The sequence below is a fragment of the Manacus candei genome, unplaced genomic scaffold (genome assembly GCF_025592945.1).
Source record: "Manacus candei isolate 608988 ecotype Guabito, Panama unplaced genomic scaffold, ASM2559294v1 h1tg000153l, whole genome shotgun sequence".
NCBI lineage: Eukaryota > Metazoa > Chordata > Aves > Passeriformes > Pipridae > Manacus > Manacus candei.
Window position 1 is genome coordinate 1,382,331 of NW_026138201.1, and position 20,189 is coordinate 1,402,519.

At 40.0% G+C, this 20,189-nt stretch overlaps 1 protein-coding gene across 1 annotated transcript in view; it reads right to left on the bottom strand.

The window, feature by feature from the left end:
* ARHGAP8 (Rho GTPase activating protein 8) overlaps positions 1–20,189 on the bottom strand; it is a 60,051-nt gene that overhangs the window by 20,083 nt on the left and 19,779 nt on the right. Inside the window, exons 3-9 of the mRNA XM_051772439.1 lie at positions 19,892–20,029; positions 15,105–15,192; positions 12,435–12,566; positions 10,874–10,960; positions 6,941–7,039; positions 5,749–5,859; positions 1,604–1,677 (exon numbers count right to left, since the gene is read on the bottom strand). Of these exons, the coding sequence (XP_051628399.1) occupies positions 1,604–1,677; positions 5,749–5,859; positions 6,941–7,039; positions 10,874–10,960; positions 12,435–12,566; positions 15,105–15,192; positions 19,892–20,029 (729 nt within the window). The remainder of the gene's footprint in view (positions 1–1,603; positions 1,678–5,748; positions 5,860–6,940; positions 7,040–10,873; positions 10,961–12,434; positions 12,567–15,104; positions 15,193–19,891; positions 20,030–20,189) is intronic.

A 20,189-nucleotide genomic window follows, 5' to 3' on the forward strand; every position in this document is an offset into this window, starting at 1 on the left:
GCAGATCAGTTGGTACCTTTAACAGCCGAACTGGCCCCACTCCAGCCTTGGCTGCTGCAGGTATTCTGAAGATAAATCAGCAATTTCTGACCATGTCTATTTATTCTGTCCTCATTTAAATCCACATCTTCTTGTACTGATGGAAACAAAGCCAGGATTTCCCTTCCACAGCAGCAGTAAAGCTGAGAAGCACTGGTTTTTCTTGCCTGCCCCCTTTTGTCTTCACAAATGTGAAGCTTATTCAGTACAGGTTTTTCAAAGGTTTGTAGTTTCTCACTTAGGGTTCCAATAAGCTCAAACTCAGAGCAAACCCTGGTGGCAACAGTTAAAGTGAGCAGAGATCCTCACATACAGTTTGAGCACTGAAAGCAAAATTTACTTTGTTCAGGATGACCGCTGAAGGATGAAAATTAAGAATTAGGAGTATTGTGGGATGCAGGTTTCTGTCTACAGAAAGATACAATTTACTCAGAATTTGCATTTTATATCATTTGTGTGCTGTCAATACAAATAGCTCTTTAAATGAGGAAAATTTCAGGTAAAACTCATCTAACAGCAATATAGGGATGTGAGCCTGGTTTTTGTCTTTAAAATGATGCTGATGCTCAAAATTCGTTCAAACATTAACTAAACTTAATGGCATACTAAATGCCAGTGATGTTTCCTTTTTGATTTTCTTCACTTGACACACCTATCAAAAATCCACACCCTTCTTTCAGGGATCTTAGGAGTCATTCCCAGTTCCAGCCCTGTGTAATGTTGTGCCAGTTATGCTCTGTCTGCTCTGTCACCTGTAAGATAAGCTTGGTGGCAAAAGCAGAGGTTCAAAACCCACCCTCTCTTTGCCCTGTTCCTGAAGGTGATAGAGAGAACTCAGATTTGGATGCTCCCATTTTAAATATGGGTATTTTTGTAATATATAAATATATAAATATATATATATATTTATATATAAATATATAAATATATAATGTAACTACAGACATGAATTGCAGCCAAAGGGTCTGTAAATGCCAGCAAAAATATTTTTCCCAAGTGAGTTTTTATAGCTACTGGTCCTAGAAAAATAGAACTCACTGGTTTTTACTGGACATTCTACTTTACTCCAACACTATTATATGGGTTTACCATGTATAATATTTCAAGACATCTCCCCAGATTTGCTATTCCCTAATTAAACCTAAGGATTACTATAGATAATATTTAATTTATACAAATAAATAACATACTTATATTATTTTATATGTATTATATACTATAAAATAAATTAGAATAAATAAGAATAGTTAAAATACATAAATAAAATAAATCCTAAAAATATTTTGGTTTTGTTTGGGTTTGGTTTTGTTTTGTTTTCTTGTTTGTTTTGGGGTTTTTTTCTTTGTTTGGTTTTTGGGGTTTTTTTCAGAGTGAGACAATAATCTGATAATAATTATTTCCTATCCATCAAAGCTCTCAAGACAGTGCCCAATTGCCAGTAAAGTTTTCAGGATATAAACATGTCCTGTGCAGTTGTAATTGTTGCTGAATCAGGCACTGAGTGTTATATAGTTTCATACTACTGAAGGACAGAACTCACCTTTAGCTTTGACACAGAACTCACCTTTACTTTTTAGGTAGGATACGGTTTCCTTCATTACTGGGGGGATTAGTTCACCTTTGTTTTTGTCCTTGATACTGTCAGGGAAAAAAAAAATAAAGAAAAAAGAAAAAGCAACAGCCTTTAAGTGGCATTTATAGACAAAGAGTCCAAAGTAAGACAGAACAGCCTGAGCAAAACCCAGAGAGAAATCTGAGAGCATACATTAAATTTCACAAATTAAGAGCCTGTGCCCAAGACAAGAGTCTTTCCCAACCAACTTTATCCCTGCTGGAGATTGGATTTGGTTGGATGCTGTTGGTGGAACGGGGTTTCAAGGCAGCTTAAAGGCAGAGGGGGAAGGAGGTTGCAGCAAATGCTTTCCAGTAAGTCTTGATCAAGGGATGCTGCAAGTTTAGGAGCCTTTTATCATGCAGATTTTTCTTTGTCATTTGGCTCTTTTTAAGCCCCAGTGTATGTATAATTAAAAGGATATTGTACTATTTGTTTTGAAGGCAAAGCGGGGCAGTGAGATTATTAATGCCTTGAATGATTTCCATGAAATGAGATTTCTTTCTCCTTCATGAGTGAACAGTTGAGGCAAAAAAATGGAACATGGCATTTTCTTGATCTAGACAGCACAGAAAATTCTGCAATTATCCTCCTCATTTAAAAAAAAAAAAAAGTCTTTGGCAGCCTAAAAATATAACAAGAGTATCTGCAGAGTATTATGCTACACTTTACAGTAATCAACAACAACATAAAGGACCAATCTCAGACTTTAAAGTAGCCTTAGTACTTATTTATGTGGACAATGTTATATAATAAGTCTGCTGCAAAAACATAGAACAAGTGACTGTACAGCCCATTAATAACTTTGTCTTGCTAACAAACCAGAGAAGGAAGGAAGTTCCAGGGGTTCTTTGCATAGCATGCAAGTTGGAATCCCCTGTGAAATTATGTCTCCAGTAAGAGACTAAATAAGAAAAAGGGCTGGGAGATGAGGTCACTACTGGGGTCAGGGTTTGGGATACCAGTGAGGAAAAGCCTGCAGCAAATCAAGGTGAGGGAAAAAACCCTCACACTAATTTTAGCTTTTCTAATAGGGGAGTTCTAACACTCTCCTTGTGTGTTAAATAATTTTATTTCATGTATTCATATCAGGACCCTAAACACTTAGGGCAGCTTTTACCAAAATTAGTCAAAAGCCTAATTGACTGAAATGGGAACATCAACAAGAATTTAATGTGCTTGGAAGCTGTTACATCTTTATTATTGACAATTTAGGCTCATGGAACCCATTCTCAGCCTCTCTGAAGTTGCACTGATTGTGTTTGCTTTCTTACAGCTGCTCACTCCAGAGGCACCAAATAGCAACCCAGCAGCTTTTTATAAACATTCTCTAATTATTATTGTTACCCATAAATGTGTTTCCCATTTCAGTGTATAAATAGCAAACTGATTATTTACAGCACCGGCTCCTGCTGAGCACTAGTTTGTCTGTCAGAGAGGTGAGACAAATAACTGGGCTATAATTTGTAATAATAAAACCTACACACAACTTGTCTTTTTTTTCCCTAGGAAGAAAGGTGGTGGTTTTGCACTTCTAACATTTTCTGCAGGATTCCCTTTCAAGAAAGGTTCTGTTCCCAGTACAGTGAAGGAGGTTCTCAAGATAAATGGTGTTTTAAAATGGAGTAGGGTCTCCACTGACGGTCACATGCAGAGGTTTGTTCTGTTTGGGCAAGCTGGGGGGTGTATTTTCAGAGTATGTGGGACACAGAGTTGGCTTTGCTGGACCTGAGGTGACAGAAAAGATTGCAGGGACGTCAGTGCAGGTATTGTAAACCAGACCAGCTCAGAAGTCAATGGAATTACCCCTCCTGCCTCTCTCTGTGGATCCTGTCAGCAGCCTGTGTGTCTCCTGCCTCGGCCAGGAGGGTGAGATGAGCAGCTGTGCCCTGGGATGGACAACACAAACTGACACTGGGGGTCAGCTGCTGCTGTGGGACATTTGAAATGAGAGCCATCTTCCTCTCATCTCTTCTTCTTTCTGCTTAGGTGAGGAGCAGAACAGAGTGTTTCAGTGCATGGCACAGCTGCTGGGACTGACCCACGGATCTCCATCCTGCTGCAGCCACGGCAGGTCCAAGAGGTCTGTCCTGGCACACAGAGAATGAGTTCTGCCCACTCTAGGATCCCTGATTAGTTACTGCAGCACCTTACACACCCAGTGACTCACTGCTGGACAGCAGACAGCTACCACACAAGGCCTTCACACGTTGTTCTCAAGTGTCATTAAGTATTCTTGGCTGATAATCTTTCTCTCTCTTTGTTTTCCCTCTCCCTTTCATTTTTTCCCTGCTGAGACATGCAGAGGTTTGCTTTAGAATGCAGTCCTTCCTCCCTGGGCACACATGCCCAGCATGCACAAGCAGAAAGATCATGGCCAAAAGGAAGGCACCCTGAAATGTTTATGATAACCACTCAGCAAACAGCAGCTGGACAGTTGTGGCAATTTTGTCCATTTTCTCTGTCCCCTGTCCCCATCCATGGCACAGGTGGGATGTCATTTTGTCATTACAGTCCACAGAGATGATAAGAGGAGAGGGAATCAGGAAAAACAATTCATTCCTCAAGATGAAAGTTGATACCTTTTCCTTTGGTTCAGATTTTAGAAGCTCCCAGCACATTTTGTTCCCCATCCATCACTAATTTTACTTTCCTCTAAATTAATTCCTTTATTTCTGACTTAGAGCTTGCAGGGGGTTTGTTTATTTGTAATTCCCAGTGGTGATGAGTGAATCTGGACAGGGGTGGGCAGACAGGAGGAACTGCCATCCCCATGTACATCCATTTTGGGTGCTCGAGTGCTGTGAACTGGACCCACACACGGAGAGCATCTGTTTGTCAGCGCCTCCATCCCCAGTGCTGGAACTCTCTGGAACAAAAATGATAGCAAGGCCTTGTTTGGTGTTTCCCTACCCCCAGATAAGCCCTTTCTGAAGTAATCATCCTTTCTATACTTTGTGAAAGCCAAGGCAAGCGGTGAGGACACAATTTACTGAAGGTAACACAGCTTCCTGCCTGAAAACAGTCCTGGCTTTACTAATGTGGTGGCATAAAACATTGTCCTGCCCAATGACCCAGTGGAACCCACCTAAAACATAGTCTCTGGCTTAGGGAGGGGAGTTAGCCATGTTTCAAATGTTAGGCTGAGCTCTAAAGGGGTACTGTAAAAGTTCATGTCATAGCAGCTCTCACAAAATACGTATTGATTGTACTAATTCCAGGCCTTCCAGAAAGCAGAGGGAACTTACATTTTATATCTCATTTACAGCTGAATCATTAGAACCAGAAAAGCAGACTGGGGGTGGGAGGGGATTTGACAAAAGTCCATGTATCAGACAGCCTAAATTGCCTTCGCTGAATGTGAACAATATTCTTCAGCTGTTTTTTGAGGAGGATGCCAGAGAATGATGACAGAAATGACTGTGGGTAGGAAGCTAGAAGGTTTTGTGGGCTTTTTTTTTGTGTGTGTGTGTGTGTTGTTTTTTACCAAAATTGAATCTTGCAAGTACTATTGCCATCCCATTCCTCGTGCAAAGTAAATCATTTTTTATGCCACATACAGTGCTGTAATCTAGGCAAACAGCTGTCAGGGCATTTCTGGGAGAGAGTGATTTTATTCATTCCATCAAACTCTGATCAGAACAATCTGTGAGCAACAAAAAACAACAATGTATAAAAGCTCAAGCATCCATTTGAGCTATGGGCAGCCACTGTGGAGCCTGAAGCTTCATTTTGGCTTTGCTATCTGTCATCTAAATATCTCCAAAACACTTCCATGCTGCCAGAATCCACCAGCAACACATTAGCTCGGGGCTCTGGCATATATGGCAAAATGTTCTCCACTGGGAGAAAAGTTGTGCACTGACTACCACTGAGAAAATGGGAACATGAAGATCAGGCAGGTCACTGGGACAGTGAGACCTGTCCTGAACTCACAAAATATATTGTCTGGCCTCATGGTTCTGTGGCTTGTAGAGAGAATGAGAAACTAAACATATAACAAACCAATTATTTGCAGGCAGTCTGTCTGGTGAACCTGCACATCACAAAGCTGTAGGGTACAGAAATCTCATATTTTTTGAAATCTCCTGGCTTACTATTGCAGGCTGACTCCAAATTGCTGGGTAGGTAGAGGTGGCCGTGGTGGAGGAACCTTAACCACAGGTGGCAGCTTTCCCTTCTGTTTCCTCCGAAGGTTTTCATCATGTCTGCAAAAAAAAATCAGGGTTTCATTGATTTTTCTGTGCACCACGGATGACAGATCGTGTGTATGAACAGCTGTAAGTGCTGCTCATGATGCTGATCTCCTGACAATAGTGTGTATTCTGCAGGCCTTACAGAACTTGCATTTAATTTCAGTGTAAGGAAATTTGTAAGTGGTATTTGTGGTAGAATACTTAAGCACGACATAGAAGAGCTCCTTTGCTTCAGCCAGTGGAGTGCAGCAATACATACGTCCAAAAAATAGGAACACGCTATAATTTGCTACTCCAAACACAACCCTCTTTTCTTTGGCAACCATGCAATCCAGTTTATCACCTTAGAGCTGCAAGGTGTTTTCTGTTATTCCATATTTACACAAAAGGTGTGTAAAAACCTGCCAGGCATCAGCAAGAGTCGCAATCAAAGCTTCCAGTTCCTTTCATTCAGCAGTGACATAAAATCACTTCCTGTCAGCACATCAAAGCATTTCCATGTAAAGCACCGTGTTGGGGAGATGTTATTGACACCAACACTGGCACTTGACAAGCACAGCCCTCTGCATTTCCTTCCCTCTTCTCTCCCACCCTCCACTCCAACAATCCTCCCTAATGCACGACATATAAAAATAGTGGAACTGCTGACAACAGATACGTCCATAAAGTTTAAAATCAACCAACACTTCGCTGCCTGGGAATGCTCTTAACGAAAGGAAGTCACTTAATCTGCTACAATATGCAAGGAAAGAGGTCAGGATTCCAGCTCTGCCCAAGGAAGTTACATGATGCTCATGAGCAGTAACAACGTGTGGGTTGGCTTTGCTGACACTCACAGAGAAGTTGCAATGACATGAAGGAAATGCTCCACAACTGAGATGGAGATGTTCCAGACCTGTAGAAAACTAAACATCTGATGCACCTCAGAACATGTTTGATGCCAATGCAGCTTTCAGAGTTTACCCAACCAAGCACAAGCAGGTAAATCAGACTTTTAATCGCTGAAGAAATAGGTTCTGCCCAGAATACAGTGAGCAGGATGCAACTCTGCCTGAGGAAAAGCGAGACAACGTGGATTACATTTGCCACGTACCGGATGACTTCCTGAGGGATATTTAGCTGGTCGTATTTGAGATGTTCTGCCAGGTCACTTAAATAGTTCAAGTAGGTGACCTTTTTCCCAAACTTATGGCTGGAAAAAAAAAAAAAATAAAATATTGAGAAAAAAAATCACAAAGCAGTATAAAAATCAGCATGGGAGGAACATTTACAAAGGGTTTAGTTTCTATTACAAAAATGTAAGTGCTGATGCAACTCAAAATTAGACTGTAATTGAAGCAGCAGGAGACGTAAGATGTGTTTCATTTCATATGATCAAACATATACAGTGCATGCCTGAGAGTCTGATTTGAATAAAAATAACTGCCTTCCATCTGAGTGTTTTGTGATTTGCATAGATATGAAAAACATTGCTTTAAAAGCCACTGAAAACCAGGTTTCACACAGCATTTAGAAAGCTCACTAAAAGCACTGTTAACTTTGGAGAAAATGTTACACAGGCAGCAGAACAACGTGTTTGTATTATTTAGGCATTCCACCCTAAAGACAAAATAATGGGGCTGTGGAAATAAACCATAAATCAGTCAAGCAACAGGCAGTACTTTCAAGGCATCGATAGTGTTGGTTCAGCAGCTTTATCCATTTTGAAAAGGGCTGGGTAACTTCTGGGAAACACCATGGATGACAAGATTTTTCTCTGAGCTGTACAAACCAGACTTCCAAATCTGAAGTGTCACTAGTTGGGTCTTGAGCTTCAGCCAGAATACAGGACTGTACAGGCTGAGCTTTTCGAACAAGGGTCAGTGACCCCTTTATATACACCGTCTGAAATAATGCAATATTTTCCCACAACGCCAAGCATCTGTACTGTGATGAAGTGCCAAAGAAAACAGCAGGTGTTGATGATAAAAAGTGCACTTTCCTGCACCTTTACTTCCACGGTGAAATTGCAGGAAAGCTGAGGTGTGACAGAGTTTATCCCCGGATTGTCCAATCCACATACACACGCTCCCCCTAGTGGGACACGGCGCAAACATCAGCCACTTCCTGAAATTTTAGATTTAAACTGAAACGAGATAAAGTTTCCCGAAAGCAAAGCAGTTTTGGGACACTGAGGGGTATCAGTCTGTGCATGCACAACTTCAGAGCTCTCCAGAGCGTCTGTGATCCAAACCAGCCTGGGCTTCCAACAACTTACCCAAGCCACGGGCTAGCACAGAACTCAGTGTTTAATCACCTCTGGTAATGCAGGACAGGTCACAGAACCCCGAATTTGTAATTAGGAATTAGTGCTGTTCCTTAAAAATGCCTCATCACCACCACCACCTAAATGTGTATTGTTTGTGACACAGGTGGGTGGTTTCTGTGAGCTCACATATAGGAGTGTGGTCTTCTTACTGTTGTTTTGCAGTTTGGAGAAAATACACCTGACTGAACACATAACCTGCTTGCTGGTTTCTTTGGGGACTGGAAAAAAGACCAATCAGCCTCAGGAGCTTGAAAAAATTGATGCATTTACATTTTCTTAAGTCCTTTCAAATAAAAGAATGCTAAAATACTTACTCCATTTGTCCTTCACTCTAATAATTCTGCTATTTGCCCAGTTGTTGGCAAACACATTAAAACATCATGTAAAAGTACTTAGGCCATGTGCCAACAGGCACCAAATGTACTAACAGACCCCTGAAAAATAAATACATCCTTCTTCATAATGAAATTTATTTTACACCTGCTATTTTTATTGGCAACACTATCTACAAATGAGTCTGGGCTTTAATTTAGCAAAAGTAGGAAACAGAAGGTGTAGAGGGCTTTTCTCCCTTGCTTTTGTGGACTGGATTAATATTGACACTTAAATTAAAAGTATGATTTGCCAAGGTAAGATTAATCTAAACTGGAAGGGAAAGGTACCGTGAACAAATTTACTATTCTAGTAAATTAACACTGTTAATAAGTTTTAGTCTTCAATGAGAGTATAATTTAGGGAAATTGTACATGGGCCCTTTCACACTTAAATTTAAAATTATATCCTTAAATTTTCCCTTCCTTGACAAACCAAAACTAGAGTCAACCCAAAATGCCCAATGCATGTGGACATTTAGCTATTAAGATAAAAAAAAAGGAATAAAGAGGTTTTTCCTAAGCTTCAGCTAATTCCTGCTTTCTGGCTTATGGAGCATTTTAGAGTTTCCTCATATTTCCAATCACTTTGTCAGTCCCCGTGTACAAATAGCTTTGTTGCTGTTGGTTACAGATTTTAAACACAGAGAGTGTTACTAAATTAGACTCAAAAGAAGTATCCAGGTACGCAGTGGTAAATGCCAGCACAAACAAAAACAACCAATCCTGACAAAAACAGAGTGTTCAGAAGGTCGATTTGATGCTGCTGCATCTGACAAGCCCTGGTTTGAATTGTTTATGCCAGACAGGCTTCAGCTCATCAGGATCACCCATTTTCATATTCAAAGCAAAAGAAGATTTCATTGCCAGTGTACTGTCCAAGAAGAAAAGGTATTTCACTTGTTTACACATAGTTAGATCCAGGGAAAATGAGTATTTGGAACAGGTAGCTGTAAACTTTTATTTTGTAAGAATTAGTGACCAATTATTGCTGTAAGTCAACTGTCACACTGAGTGAATTAACATGCACTGAATGAAAATCATCAGTGTCCTCAAACCCCTTGCCTGGAGTTATTCCCAAGGAACTCTTGGTTGCCTCTGAGAAAGAGGTTGGTTCACCTGAGTATTGTAATATCCATCAAGAATTTGTCTTGTTTGATTGTTGGGGTTGTTGTTTATTTTTTGCCCTTTTTTGTTTGTTTGTTTGTTTGGCTGGTTTTGTTGTTTGGTTGGGTTTGTTTCGTTTTGGTTTCTAGAAAGCTCTCCATACCCATCCTAAAGCAAATCAGGAACAAACAAACCAGCTGCAAACCCATCCCCACTCCTAAGGCACCATCAGGTACTGGGCATCCTGTTTCTTTTCTCAACATTGCACTATGTCCTGGATCACTGACATTTATTTTACTGCTAGTTAAAATATAGACCTATAATCAGTCTTCTTGTTTCAAGAGCAGCATATTCTGGAGTGATTTTAGCTGCAATTTTTATTTTCACATGCCCCTTACACGTTCCAGCCTGCCTAGAAGTTAAACTTCCCTTCTCTAATTAATTAGCTTTCTACCAGTCAGAAATTGAACCAGTGGCAAGTTCCTGTAGTGGATGTTTTTGGTTGGTTCATTATGGCTTTTCAAGATTAGCTGTTTTCATCCTCCAGCCCTGAGGACATTCATAATATAATCAGCAAAATGTCAGAATTACTTGGGAAGTGACAGAAATTCGGGAGCAGAAGCTGAGCAAGCCCAGCCATCCTTGCACTTATCAGTATCTGCCCGCTGGTGGTGGTTCCTTGTAGGTAGCACCAGCTTCCCCCATGCCAAGGAAAAGAACACACAGTAAAATCCATCACCTTCACCGTTATATCCTCCATTTCAAATTCTTACAGGCACTTCAGGGCTTATCCATTAACTTTGAACACACAATTGTATCGTTCCTATTCATGTCACCACTGCAGCTCCCCCTGAGGGTTAACCATTCATTATCCACTTTGCTGCACCACCCAGTAACTCCAGTCACACCCCCAGTTCCATTATGGGAAGTGCTGTCAAACATGACAAAAAAAAATCATTCGTGGTCCGCAGAATAACTGGTTTTTAAAGTGATATTTACTTTAACATACCAGTAAAACTGCTAAGAATTGAGACTCCCTTTTCTTAGAAAGCAAAGAACTCTACCCTCTTATTCATACCCCAGCTAAAGCTCACCTTACCCATTAATCCCACACAGTTTAAATGGGTATTGTGCTGTTACCTGACATATTTTACCTCAAGCCTTTTTAAAAGCAACTTATTAGAGAACAAACCATCCTTGAACTAAACGGGAATAATGTGTTCAATAAACTGCCAAGTACCTTATAAGAGGTTTAAAGATATTCCACAGGATTTTTATGAAGTTGGTTGGATGTACAACATAGAGTGCTTTAAGGTTTTTCTTATACCTGGGAAAAGAAATTGAAATTGTTAGAAGGATGTTGAATACCACAGATGGCAGGACTGAATAGCTACAACTGAATGGAAGGTATTATTACAGGGACATTACACACCATTCTTTTCAAATACATTCAGAAGACCTAATTCAGAAGAAATGGAATGTAAAATGAAAAAAAAAAAAACCAACCCAAACGCAATTTTGAAAAATGGTCAGCTTTGACAATAGGCCGAGTTAACACCACTGTGTTCCTAACCAATGTCCACCATCTCACAGATTTAATATCAGGGGGACAGAAAGGAAATTAGGCAATTTGAAAAAAAGTACTGATAAGAGAGTGAAGAGTCTATTAAAAAAATCTGTCATGTAAAAAAATCACTTTCATATCCCTTTATTTTCTGCTTACGGGAGTTTCGTGTTGGAGAAAAATTCTAAATTTTCAGATGTAGAATTTACACCTGATTTTTTAATTTTACCACTAATTGTGGCCTGTTTTGCTAGTAATTACTGAAGGTGAAGTCAAGTGCTATTTGTTTGATATTGCATGGTTCCCTTTGTAAGAAACAAACCCTTCCTTCATTACAGATTTGCTTGATTCCACAGTGTCATTCCATGATCAATAAACAGTGGATTCCAGCAGGCCAAAATGGAAACCAGGCTGCACACAAAGACTCTGCTCTTACTCAGTGTTATTGCAAAACAAAATTGAGAAATGCATAATGATATGTCCTGCTTTTATATATGAATTGTTGCCTATTACTCTGCCAGGTTTGCTTCGTGCTCCTCCCCCCAGGAGTCAACACTCACTGTCAGAAAACAATGATGGGGGAAAAAATGTGATGGTGAACTCCTCAGGAAAACCAGGTTATGCTAAGAGGGGAAAAAGGGACCAACTCAGAGATTGCAGGTTTTCCTTTTGGATTTTAACTGGGCCCTGTGCTTGAAAAGAGCACACGAGCAAAGCACTACTCCTGTGCAACTGGCCCTGCTGTGGACAAGGACCCAAAATCCACAAGGAAAACCGACAGGCAGGACACCTGAGTTGCTTTACTAAAGCTTCCCTTTGAAGTTTGTTTTGTACCTTGCAGTGAGGGGCATGATCTGCTCACTGGGTGGAAGTTTATGTTCTTCACAGTTTCCTAGATTACAATTAAATGTCCAAAAGACTTTAGTGAGCCTCTGCTGTAAACCTTCCAAGATCCATTCCTTTGAAACTGTTCCTGTTGAACATTTGCTTTCAATGCAAGCTAATTATGTCATCCTTTGTGCTCTCCTCTGTCCTCCCTTTCCTTTGACCCCAGAAGTCTGAAAGGAGCTATTTTTGTGTTTGTTTTCCGACAGCATTCACACCACTACAAGAATCAGCAATGGCAAAACGAACTCAGTCAGCTGTGGGTGGATCAGGATAGATCCACTTCCCTCATGGAAGCTAGTTACAGACATTACACAATCCTAAGAGTAAACCAAATATTTGGGAGCCATACTTCCTGTCAAACTCCTTGTAGGCCGTTTGCAACCATTTCAGAGATGGTTTATTCAGACTCTTCAGGCCATAGTGGAAGTAGACAACCGTATAATCATTCTCTACATACTGGTCCAGGGTGTACTTTAAGTACCTGAGGAGAAAGATAACATTGGAGTTTTAAGACAGTTTACTGGAGGGGATTTTTGAAGCAGTGACTGTGCTGTTATTGCACAGTGACTGTAAACTTATATTTGCTTCAAGGTATTTGACAAGTTCATCGTGCTCTAATGGCAATGTGGCCAATAATTCCACATTATTGCAACGCCTGAAATTGTAAAGAATGTGCTTATTTACAAAAACACTGGTGTTCATGAATCACTTAAGGATGAAGACAATACGGGACTGTGTTTGCCAAGAAATTTTTGAAGAGGTGCATTTTAACTAACAGCAACTTTTATTTGGCTTTTTTCTGGTCTTTGTAAAAGTCCTTCCTTTGAGACAAAGCAAAAAAAAATGTCATTTTGCCTTTTCCAAACAATAAACAACACATCTTGGGTTTTCCTCTCAATTTAAAACTTTTTAAATCCTCGAAAAATCCATTACCTCAAATTACTGCCAATTACAACCTGTTACTGTAACTGCTTTTCTTGACTATATTTGCCTTCCCCTTGTTTGCATTGTGGTGCCTGCGTTCATAGATCGTTTCCCTTAGAACTAATTTAAAGAACTACACTACTTATCCCATCTTGAAATAATACTGCATGTTTTATAAGCAGATTTCTGTGTGCTCATTCTGTTGTGGCACAGTTTCAGAGGCTTTTCTCTTCCCCTTCTCCCACAATTAAGAGCCCAGGATGGCCTATTACACAGCTCAGTGACTCAAACCAAGCCCTGATGGAGCAGTGCAATCTGGCCTCGTGTCTTGCTGTGTCACATTTCAACTTCCTCATGTTATTTTCAATGTTCTCTTCTTATGCTGCAACAGAGCCTTTAATTGTAGGTAAGCAATTTTTATTCAATAAAGCAGGTAGTTCCATGTGCCATTTATTAAGGCTGGGGCTATCTGCAGGGCCACTTTGACCATCCAGCTTTGCATGGAAAAGCCCATAACTTCACTTCTTACCCTCCCAAAGCCTCATTTATCTGCTTATTGTAAATTTTAGATTGCCAGTATCCTGGGACAAGGATTGCCACTGCAATTAATATAATGATGGTTTGATCCCTGACTTATGCATTAAATGGTATTTTAAGGGAAGAAGTAGTAGTGACAGTCATTCAAGACTTTTTTTTTTTTAAGAATTCGAAATTAAAATATAGCTAAACAGATATTGTTACATACAGAGTGCCTGGTGTTTTATTTTACAGCATGTAAATTCCTTGTCACATTGCATCCAGACAGCCTGTACTTTTAAAAATAACTGAGAGTGTTTTGTGGGCACACAATAACCAGTATTTTTCTACAGTCGATTACCCGCTCCAGGGCTGCAATAGAATTGCAGGGGCATTACAAAAGCTTTATCAAATCAATTCTTTAAATGATTTCATCACAAAATACCTACCAATCAGGGCCTACTCTGCAGCTTTTCCTCAGGGTTCAACACCAGAGTCTAAGTACCTAAAAGCAGATCACTTGATGGCTGTGTTGCTACGTCCCCATTCAGACACCTGCCTTCAGTTCTGTCAGCTCAGACTTTCCAAGTGAACTTGGTGTGGGCTCAGATACAGGAAAACATGTAAAATCTTCAGGTCCAGAAAAGCCTAAGGGCTGGAAACCTGAGTTCCATCAAGGCTCCTCCTCACAGAGCTGAGGAGGGTTCCTAGGTTTGGTTTAAACATGGTTTGTCACACTCCTACTGATCACTGCAGGTGAGGAGGTGACTGGTGGGGCTCTCCCTCCTCCCTGGCACTAACACTCCTTGTGTGCTCCCAAAACCATTTCCTAGGTAATATGTAATATCCTTTCCTCTTTCTGAGAAGTTGAGACAAAAGCACTTCTGTCCTTTCCAGTGGGTGCTGACATTTGAAACATTTTGCCAAGAACATTTGTACAAGAACTCCAAACACGTTTAAAATGCTTAGTAAGGACAGGACTCTCATGACAGAACAGGTCTTGTAGTGACAAACTACGAGGCAGAAACAGCAAGTTTATAAGGAAGAATGTTGTAAAGTTACCTGTTCACAACCTCTTTTAACACGAGACCCAAAGTGAGATACACATAAAAATGTTAAGCATAGTATACTGAATGAAATGGAGATATTTTTATAAAATAGAAAACCCACTGAATGCAAATAACTAAACAATACTCTTCCTGAGTGATTTAGGAGATAAAAGATAGCAAATTAAAGCAAACACAGCTATTCAGGAGAACATGTGTACACAGCACTAAAATACCAGAATTTCACTTCATTGGTCCTCATTTTGAATTTTTTTTTTAATATGATAAGAATTCTTTAATAAAATCAAGACAACAAGTTAATTTCAGTACAGAGCAAATGGCTCCTTCCAGTCAGGGCAACTGGCAGTGTCATCGTCATCTCATTCACTTCATATTAACACTAGTAGGTCTTACATCCTTTTTTAATTTCACTCCTTGCCTCCTGCTTCTCTCCTCCTTGAAAGCTCATTCCCTAACAGAATTTTTCCTGTCAGGTGTAAAGGAGTCCATGCAGGAGATGAGAAGGAACTTACTCCAGCAGCCTGGTGTGGTTGAGCTGATGGGAGGGGGGCATGCGGCAGCAGCTGAAGGTGATCACCTTCCTTCCGGAGCTGTCATCGCCTGGGGGACAGAACAGGCAATAGAGACAACTCATTTTCGGAGTTCTGGAGGAATGGGGTGGATCTTGTGATGTCTGGGGCTACCTCTACCTCCTGTTGTTACTCAAAACACGCTGTGGGACTTCCCTGTCCAGTCCCACGTGACCTGCAGGGAGCACAAGGCGAGAGACGAGGCAAAGCTGAGGGAAGGTCACGTTCAGAGGTGGCTGGTGGTGCTCAGCTCAGGACAGGGAACACTTAAGTCCTGCTGCAGCACTCAGCTGTGGAAGAAAACAGGCCTGCTTTCCCTAGAAGTCTTGGAAATGACCCGTTTTCTTTATATCCAGAATTTATTAGAATGCTGCTCTGCCTACAAGAGCTTTGGGCATCTGCTCTGTCTTGCTTCTCTGTCAGATGTTTTTAACCAGCTTAAGCTTTCTCAGATCCTCTCTTTCAGAAGCACTGCTGCATTCAGATCACATGTAAAACACAGCAAGCAAGGCATACCAGTATGATTTTCCATGTATCTACAGGAAAGATACCATTCCTTCTAAGGCAATACAGAAACACCCCATAAAATGGTCAGACTGAATTAGTATTTGACACATTCTTAGTCTAACTTCAATGTTCAGAGCAAATGATATTCAATACTTGCTTCTATTGCCACCAAAACATCAAAGTTTGGCTTTGATATCGGTAGAAATACAATAAAGAATCGGGGTTTTTTCAGACAATATTTATAATTATGTTGTTCCCCTCTCACCCCAAATTAAGTAGCTGTAGCATAGCAGTGTAGTTTGGACTGCTAAAACATTCCTTTCTCTGCTGGCTGATTCTTTCTTCCTGTTCTTTTTTGGCTGGATGCTTATTTTATTGTCTTTCTCAAAGGTTTTTTTTATACCACAAGTCTTGATGTCCCTTCCCACATTAAAAATAAATTCTCACTCCTGGGTTAAATAAAGTGCTTGAGCACCACTGCAAGAAGAACATGCACACCACCACAATTATAGGTACCCAGGTATGTCAGCATATTGTTCTTAAACAGACCATAATTTATTTCCCAAAGTTATTTAAGTGTCTTGTTTTATATTCTCAGAGTACTTATAAAGGCATTATAATGTGACGTGCATTAATATGAATGATGTACTAAAATTAAATGAAAACATTAATAAAAGATTGCTTTCTAAATCACAGCTTGTTTGTGGAAAAAAAACCCAAAACTGCTATGTCACAATGCACTCCAGAACATTTTATCTGTGAGAGGTATGAGCAAAATAAACCATAGAAAGGTTTCCAGATAAATTATTAAATCAGTCACTAATTGTTACTGTTGGTCACATTTGACTGCTTGAATTAAAACCCAGAAAAAAAAAACTCTTGGGCATGGTCCTGTGCAGGGCTGAGGGTTGGGGTTTCAGTAAGAAAGCATGTCCATATATTTTGATGTAATTAATTCAGTTTTGTCTTTAAAAAAGACAGTACAACCTACAGTCTGATGGTCAAAGCAAGACATGCAGTAAATAAGGATTTATTTCCTTTCCCATTCTGAGAAGAAAGTAGTTGGAGAAAGAAGCAAGAGAAAAACTGGTGCAGAACTGGGAAAATCCAAGTTCAATTCCTGCCTGAAGGGTTTGAACACACGTTTTTATCACTCAGACAAGTTCCCTCTTCACTAGAGCAGGAAATGCTTTCCACTGATATCAGCCTTTACTCCTGCTCCTGAAGGTATTGCAAGAAGTAGCAAAGCTGTCACTGAGATGGACTGAAAATTATTGGGACTTGTGCCTGAGGCTTATTAGATAATTCACTACAGTTTCTCCTCACATGTTACAAAAACTAAATTACAACTTTACCTTTCACAGTCTGATCTACATTCTACTCTAATCAGTTCCTAATGCACTGGTTCAGAATCAAAAAGGGGCATGAAATCAATTGGATCTTGAAGATAAATGTGCACAGTCTCTGCAAAGGCCCAGGCTGGGGACCTGAAACCTTTAAATGTAACTAGAAAAGCAAGAAAAAGCTAAGAAGGGAAATGAAGATTTAAAACAGTAATGGCTTGGATTCCATTAAAAAATTTTATTTAATACATAAAAGGATGTCACTGGCAGTTGATGAAAACACAAGCATTAGAAACAGAGTCCTCTGAAACAAGAATACATTCAAATTCAGGCACTGCAAGAAGTTGTCAGCAATCATATTATAGAAGCAAACCAGAGAAAATTAGGGAGCTTGATGCTTCAGGAATGAATAGGAAAAACAATCTTGAGCTTGTTTTTAGGCAGCAAATTGGAACTTCTCCCTCAAAACAGAAATAAAAAGAACCTGTTTACACATGCTTAGAGTCATCAGCTGCACACTGGTATTTATGACATAACTCAATCTCTAATTAATAAACAATTAATAAAGCTTACATCTTTTTAAACTGTCCTCTATTCTGTTTTAATTAACTGTATTTTTACACTGAGTTAATACAGCCCAAAAAAATCCCCTTTGCATATAGTCAAAACTATTGTTATGGAAAGCAGGTATAAGTGATTTTAATTTTTGAGAAGCAAGAAGGAATTTTAGTTTGTTTTTTTTTTAATTAACTGTTGGAAACTAGGTAACTGCAAGAGATGGATAAATTACTGCAAATATTTTCACTCAAAGTTTTCTTTTTCTTCAGTCATTTCAAACAATACATCTCATTGTCTTTCCACCACGGAATAAAAATGAAGGAACAGCTCCCTGAATTGCTTTAACACAGCCACTTCAAGCACTGAAATCATACTTTTTGTCTCATTCAAAGAGATGAAAACCACTACAAACCAGGTACAAATCATTTAAAAGCTGCTTCAAAAGGGACTGGCCTCTTCCAGGATGGGAAGGGAAGAGCTCATCCCTTCCTCATTGGAATCTAAATCCAGAGAGCATTTGAATATATCTCCAGCCCAGTAAACTCTGGGCATGGGCAGGTCTTTTTTTTGTGGAGGGTTTTATTTCACCTTCTGTGTGTTCTGCATTCATATGCAGAACAATTCAATATTCATCAAATATTTCTGACTGAAATGGCAGGTAAGGTCACTCTTTTCTGGGCTTAAACAATGGCTAAGGGACTGCTTTTCTCCTACAAAAGGCTTCAGTAGTAAGGACAAAACCATCAGAGGCAGTCCAACATTTCAGGAAGATTTGCTCCTGTATATTCAAACCAGGAGTATATCCAATGTTTGGACTTTATTCCAAGCAAACACTGACAACGAGCAAGTTCCAAGATGAAACCATGGAAGCTACAGGCAGGTAAAAAACCACTGTGGCTTTCACTCCACTATTGCTGAAGCAATTCCCATTCTCTGGCACAGGAATAATGCATATTCCAAAGATGGAGCCAGGCAGGAGTGCCCAGCAAAGGGCTCCATCCCCACCATGTGTTTTCTCTTTCACCAGCCATAAAAGCAGGGATTTTCAAAAGGAGCTGTGCCAGCAGATTTCTAATTCCTAACTCCTTCCCCTTTTTTGAGTTCCCCCACCATTTTAACTTCCAGATCAAATGACAGTCCTTCTGAGACTATGAAAATTAGGGGTTTTTGCCTTGATAGTAAGTAAACCTATCATATCTCATTATTTTACCCATCACAAAACCAGTACTTGTACACAAAACTCACTCCTTGTGAGTTAACAGGTAGCAGCTTTTGAATCACAAGATTGTGAATTGTTATTCCCCTGCTTGTGGATTTGAGTCTTATATTGGGGGCTTTCTTGTGTGTAACTACCTTCAATGGGGAAAATTGTCCTCCCACTCCAAGTCAAAGTCAAATTCCCATAGATTTCTCTGCCTAGTCAATCATCCCTCACCAGAGGACTGGTTTTGCTGGGTGGATCTGCACCTGGGGCATCATGGCTTGACCTCAGGAAGGTATCTGTGTATAACCTGAGTTCATCATTTTCCTAAAAAAATCCTAATCTAGGCTTTAGTACCTAAAGTCTGAGGCACAAAAAAGTGTGCACAATGCAACACAATCTTAGACCTCATTAGGATGGATGTTAAAGACCACTGATTGTTTCTTATTGTATTAATTTCTTTAGTTCAGGATTGTGATTATTAACGCTATTTTAACAGCACTTTGATGCCAAAAATAAGCCAGAAGGGAAAAAAAATAGGCAATGCATACTTTAAAGAGGTGCTTTTATATCATAAATATGGCTGCATGTCTCATATGTTGTCAGAATATTTTAAAAATAAATAACTGTAAAGATGAAAGGATGCAATACTGAAATAAGCTACGGATCCATAACTTCTCTCCAAGTCACAGCAGAAAGTCAGATGACAAATGCAGTTAACATTCATGTCAACTGTTTCCATGCTGCCTTTCGTTAGTTTTTGCACACTGAGCCATATCTCTTTGGTTGGGCAGACAAGAAAAATGATTATGTGTGGCTACACAACACTTCAGGTGATTCAGAAAACAAAACAGCTTATCACAGTTGAAGAACAGATCTGTTCCAGTCACAGCTAGGCCTTAGATCATAATATATGGCTAGAGTTATATTTTAAAGCAAGATTAAGCTCAAACAGTTCGGCTCATAATTCACCTGCAGGAAAGCCCTGAGTTCCCATTCAGCTGCTTTCCAGGAGGAGGGATGAAAGCACCCCCGTGATTCCTGTGTATCACCTGGGGCACAGGGAGAAAACTGGGATAAACTGGGCACTGAGGCAAAGCCACACGGTTTTCCAAACGTACCTGCCAGCTGGATGATGCCATGCCTTGCAACATCATAGTAGGGGTGATTGATGTTTAGCTCAGGATCCTCAGGTGGTGGAGGTGTAAATGCCTCTTCCTGCCCTGCCTGTGTGTCGTCTGCTTCATCCTTCTGCAGCTCTGCAGGAGCAACAGCAAAGTTTCAGTTCACTACCACATGCACTGACAGCTACTCCACATTAACACCTCGTGTGAACCCTCTCCAAGAGCAAACTCATTATTTGCATAAAGGAAGCAAATTGTAAACAAATCTCTGTCTCACCTCCCCCAAAATCCAGTT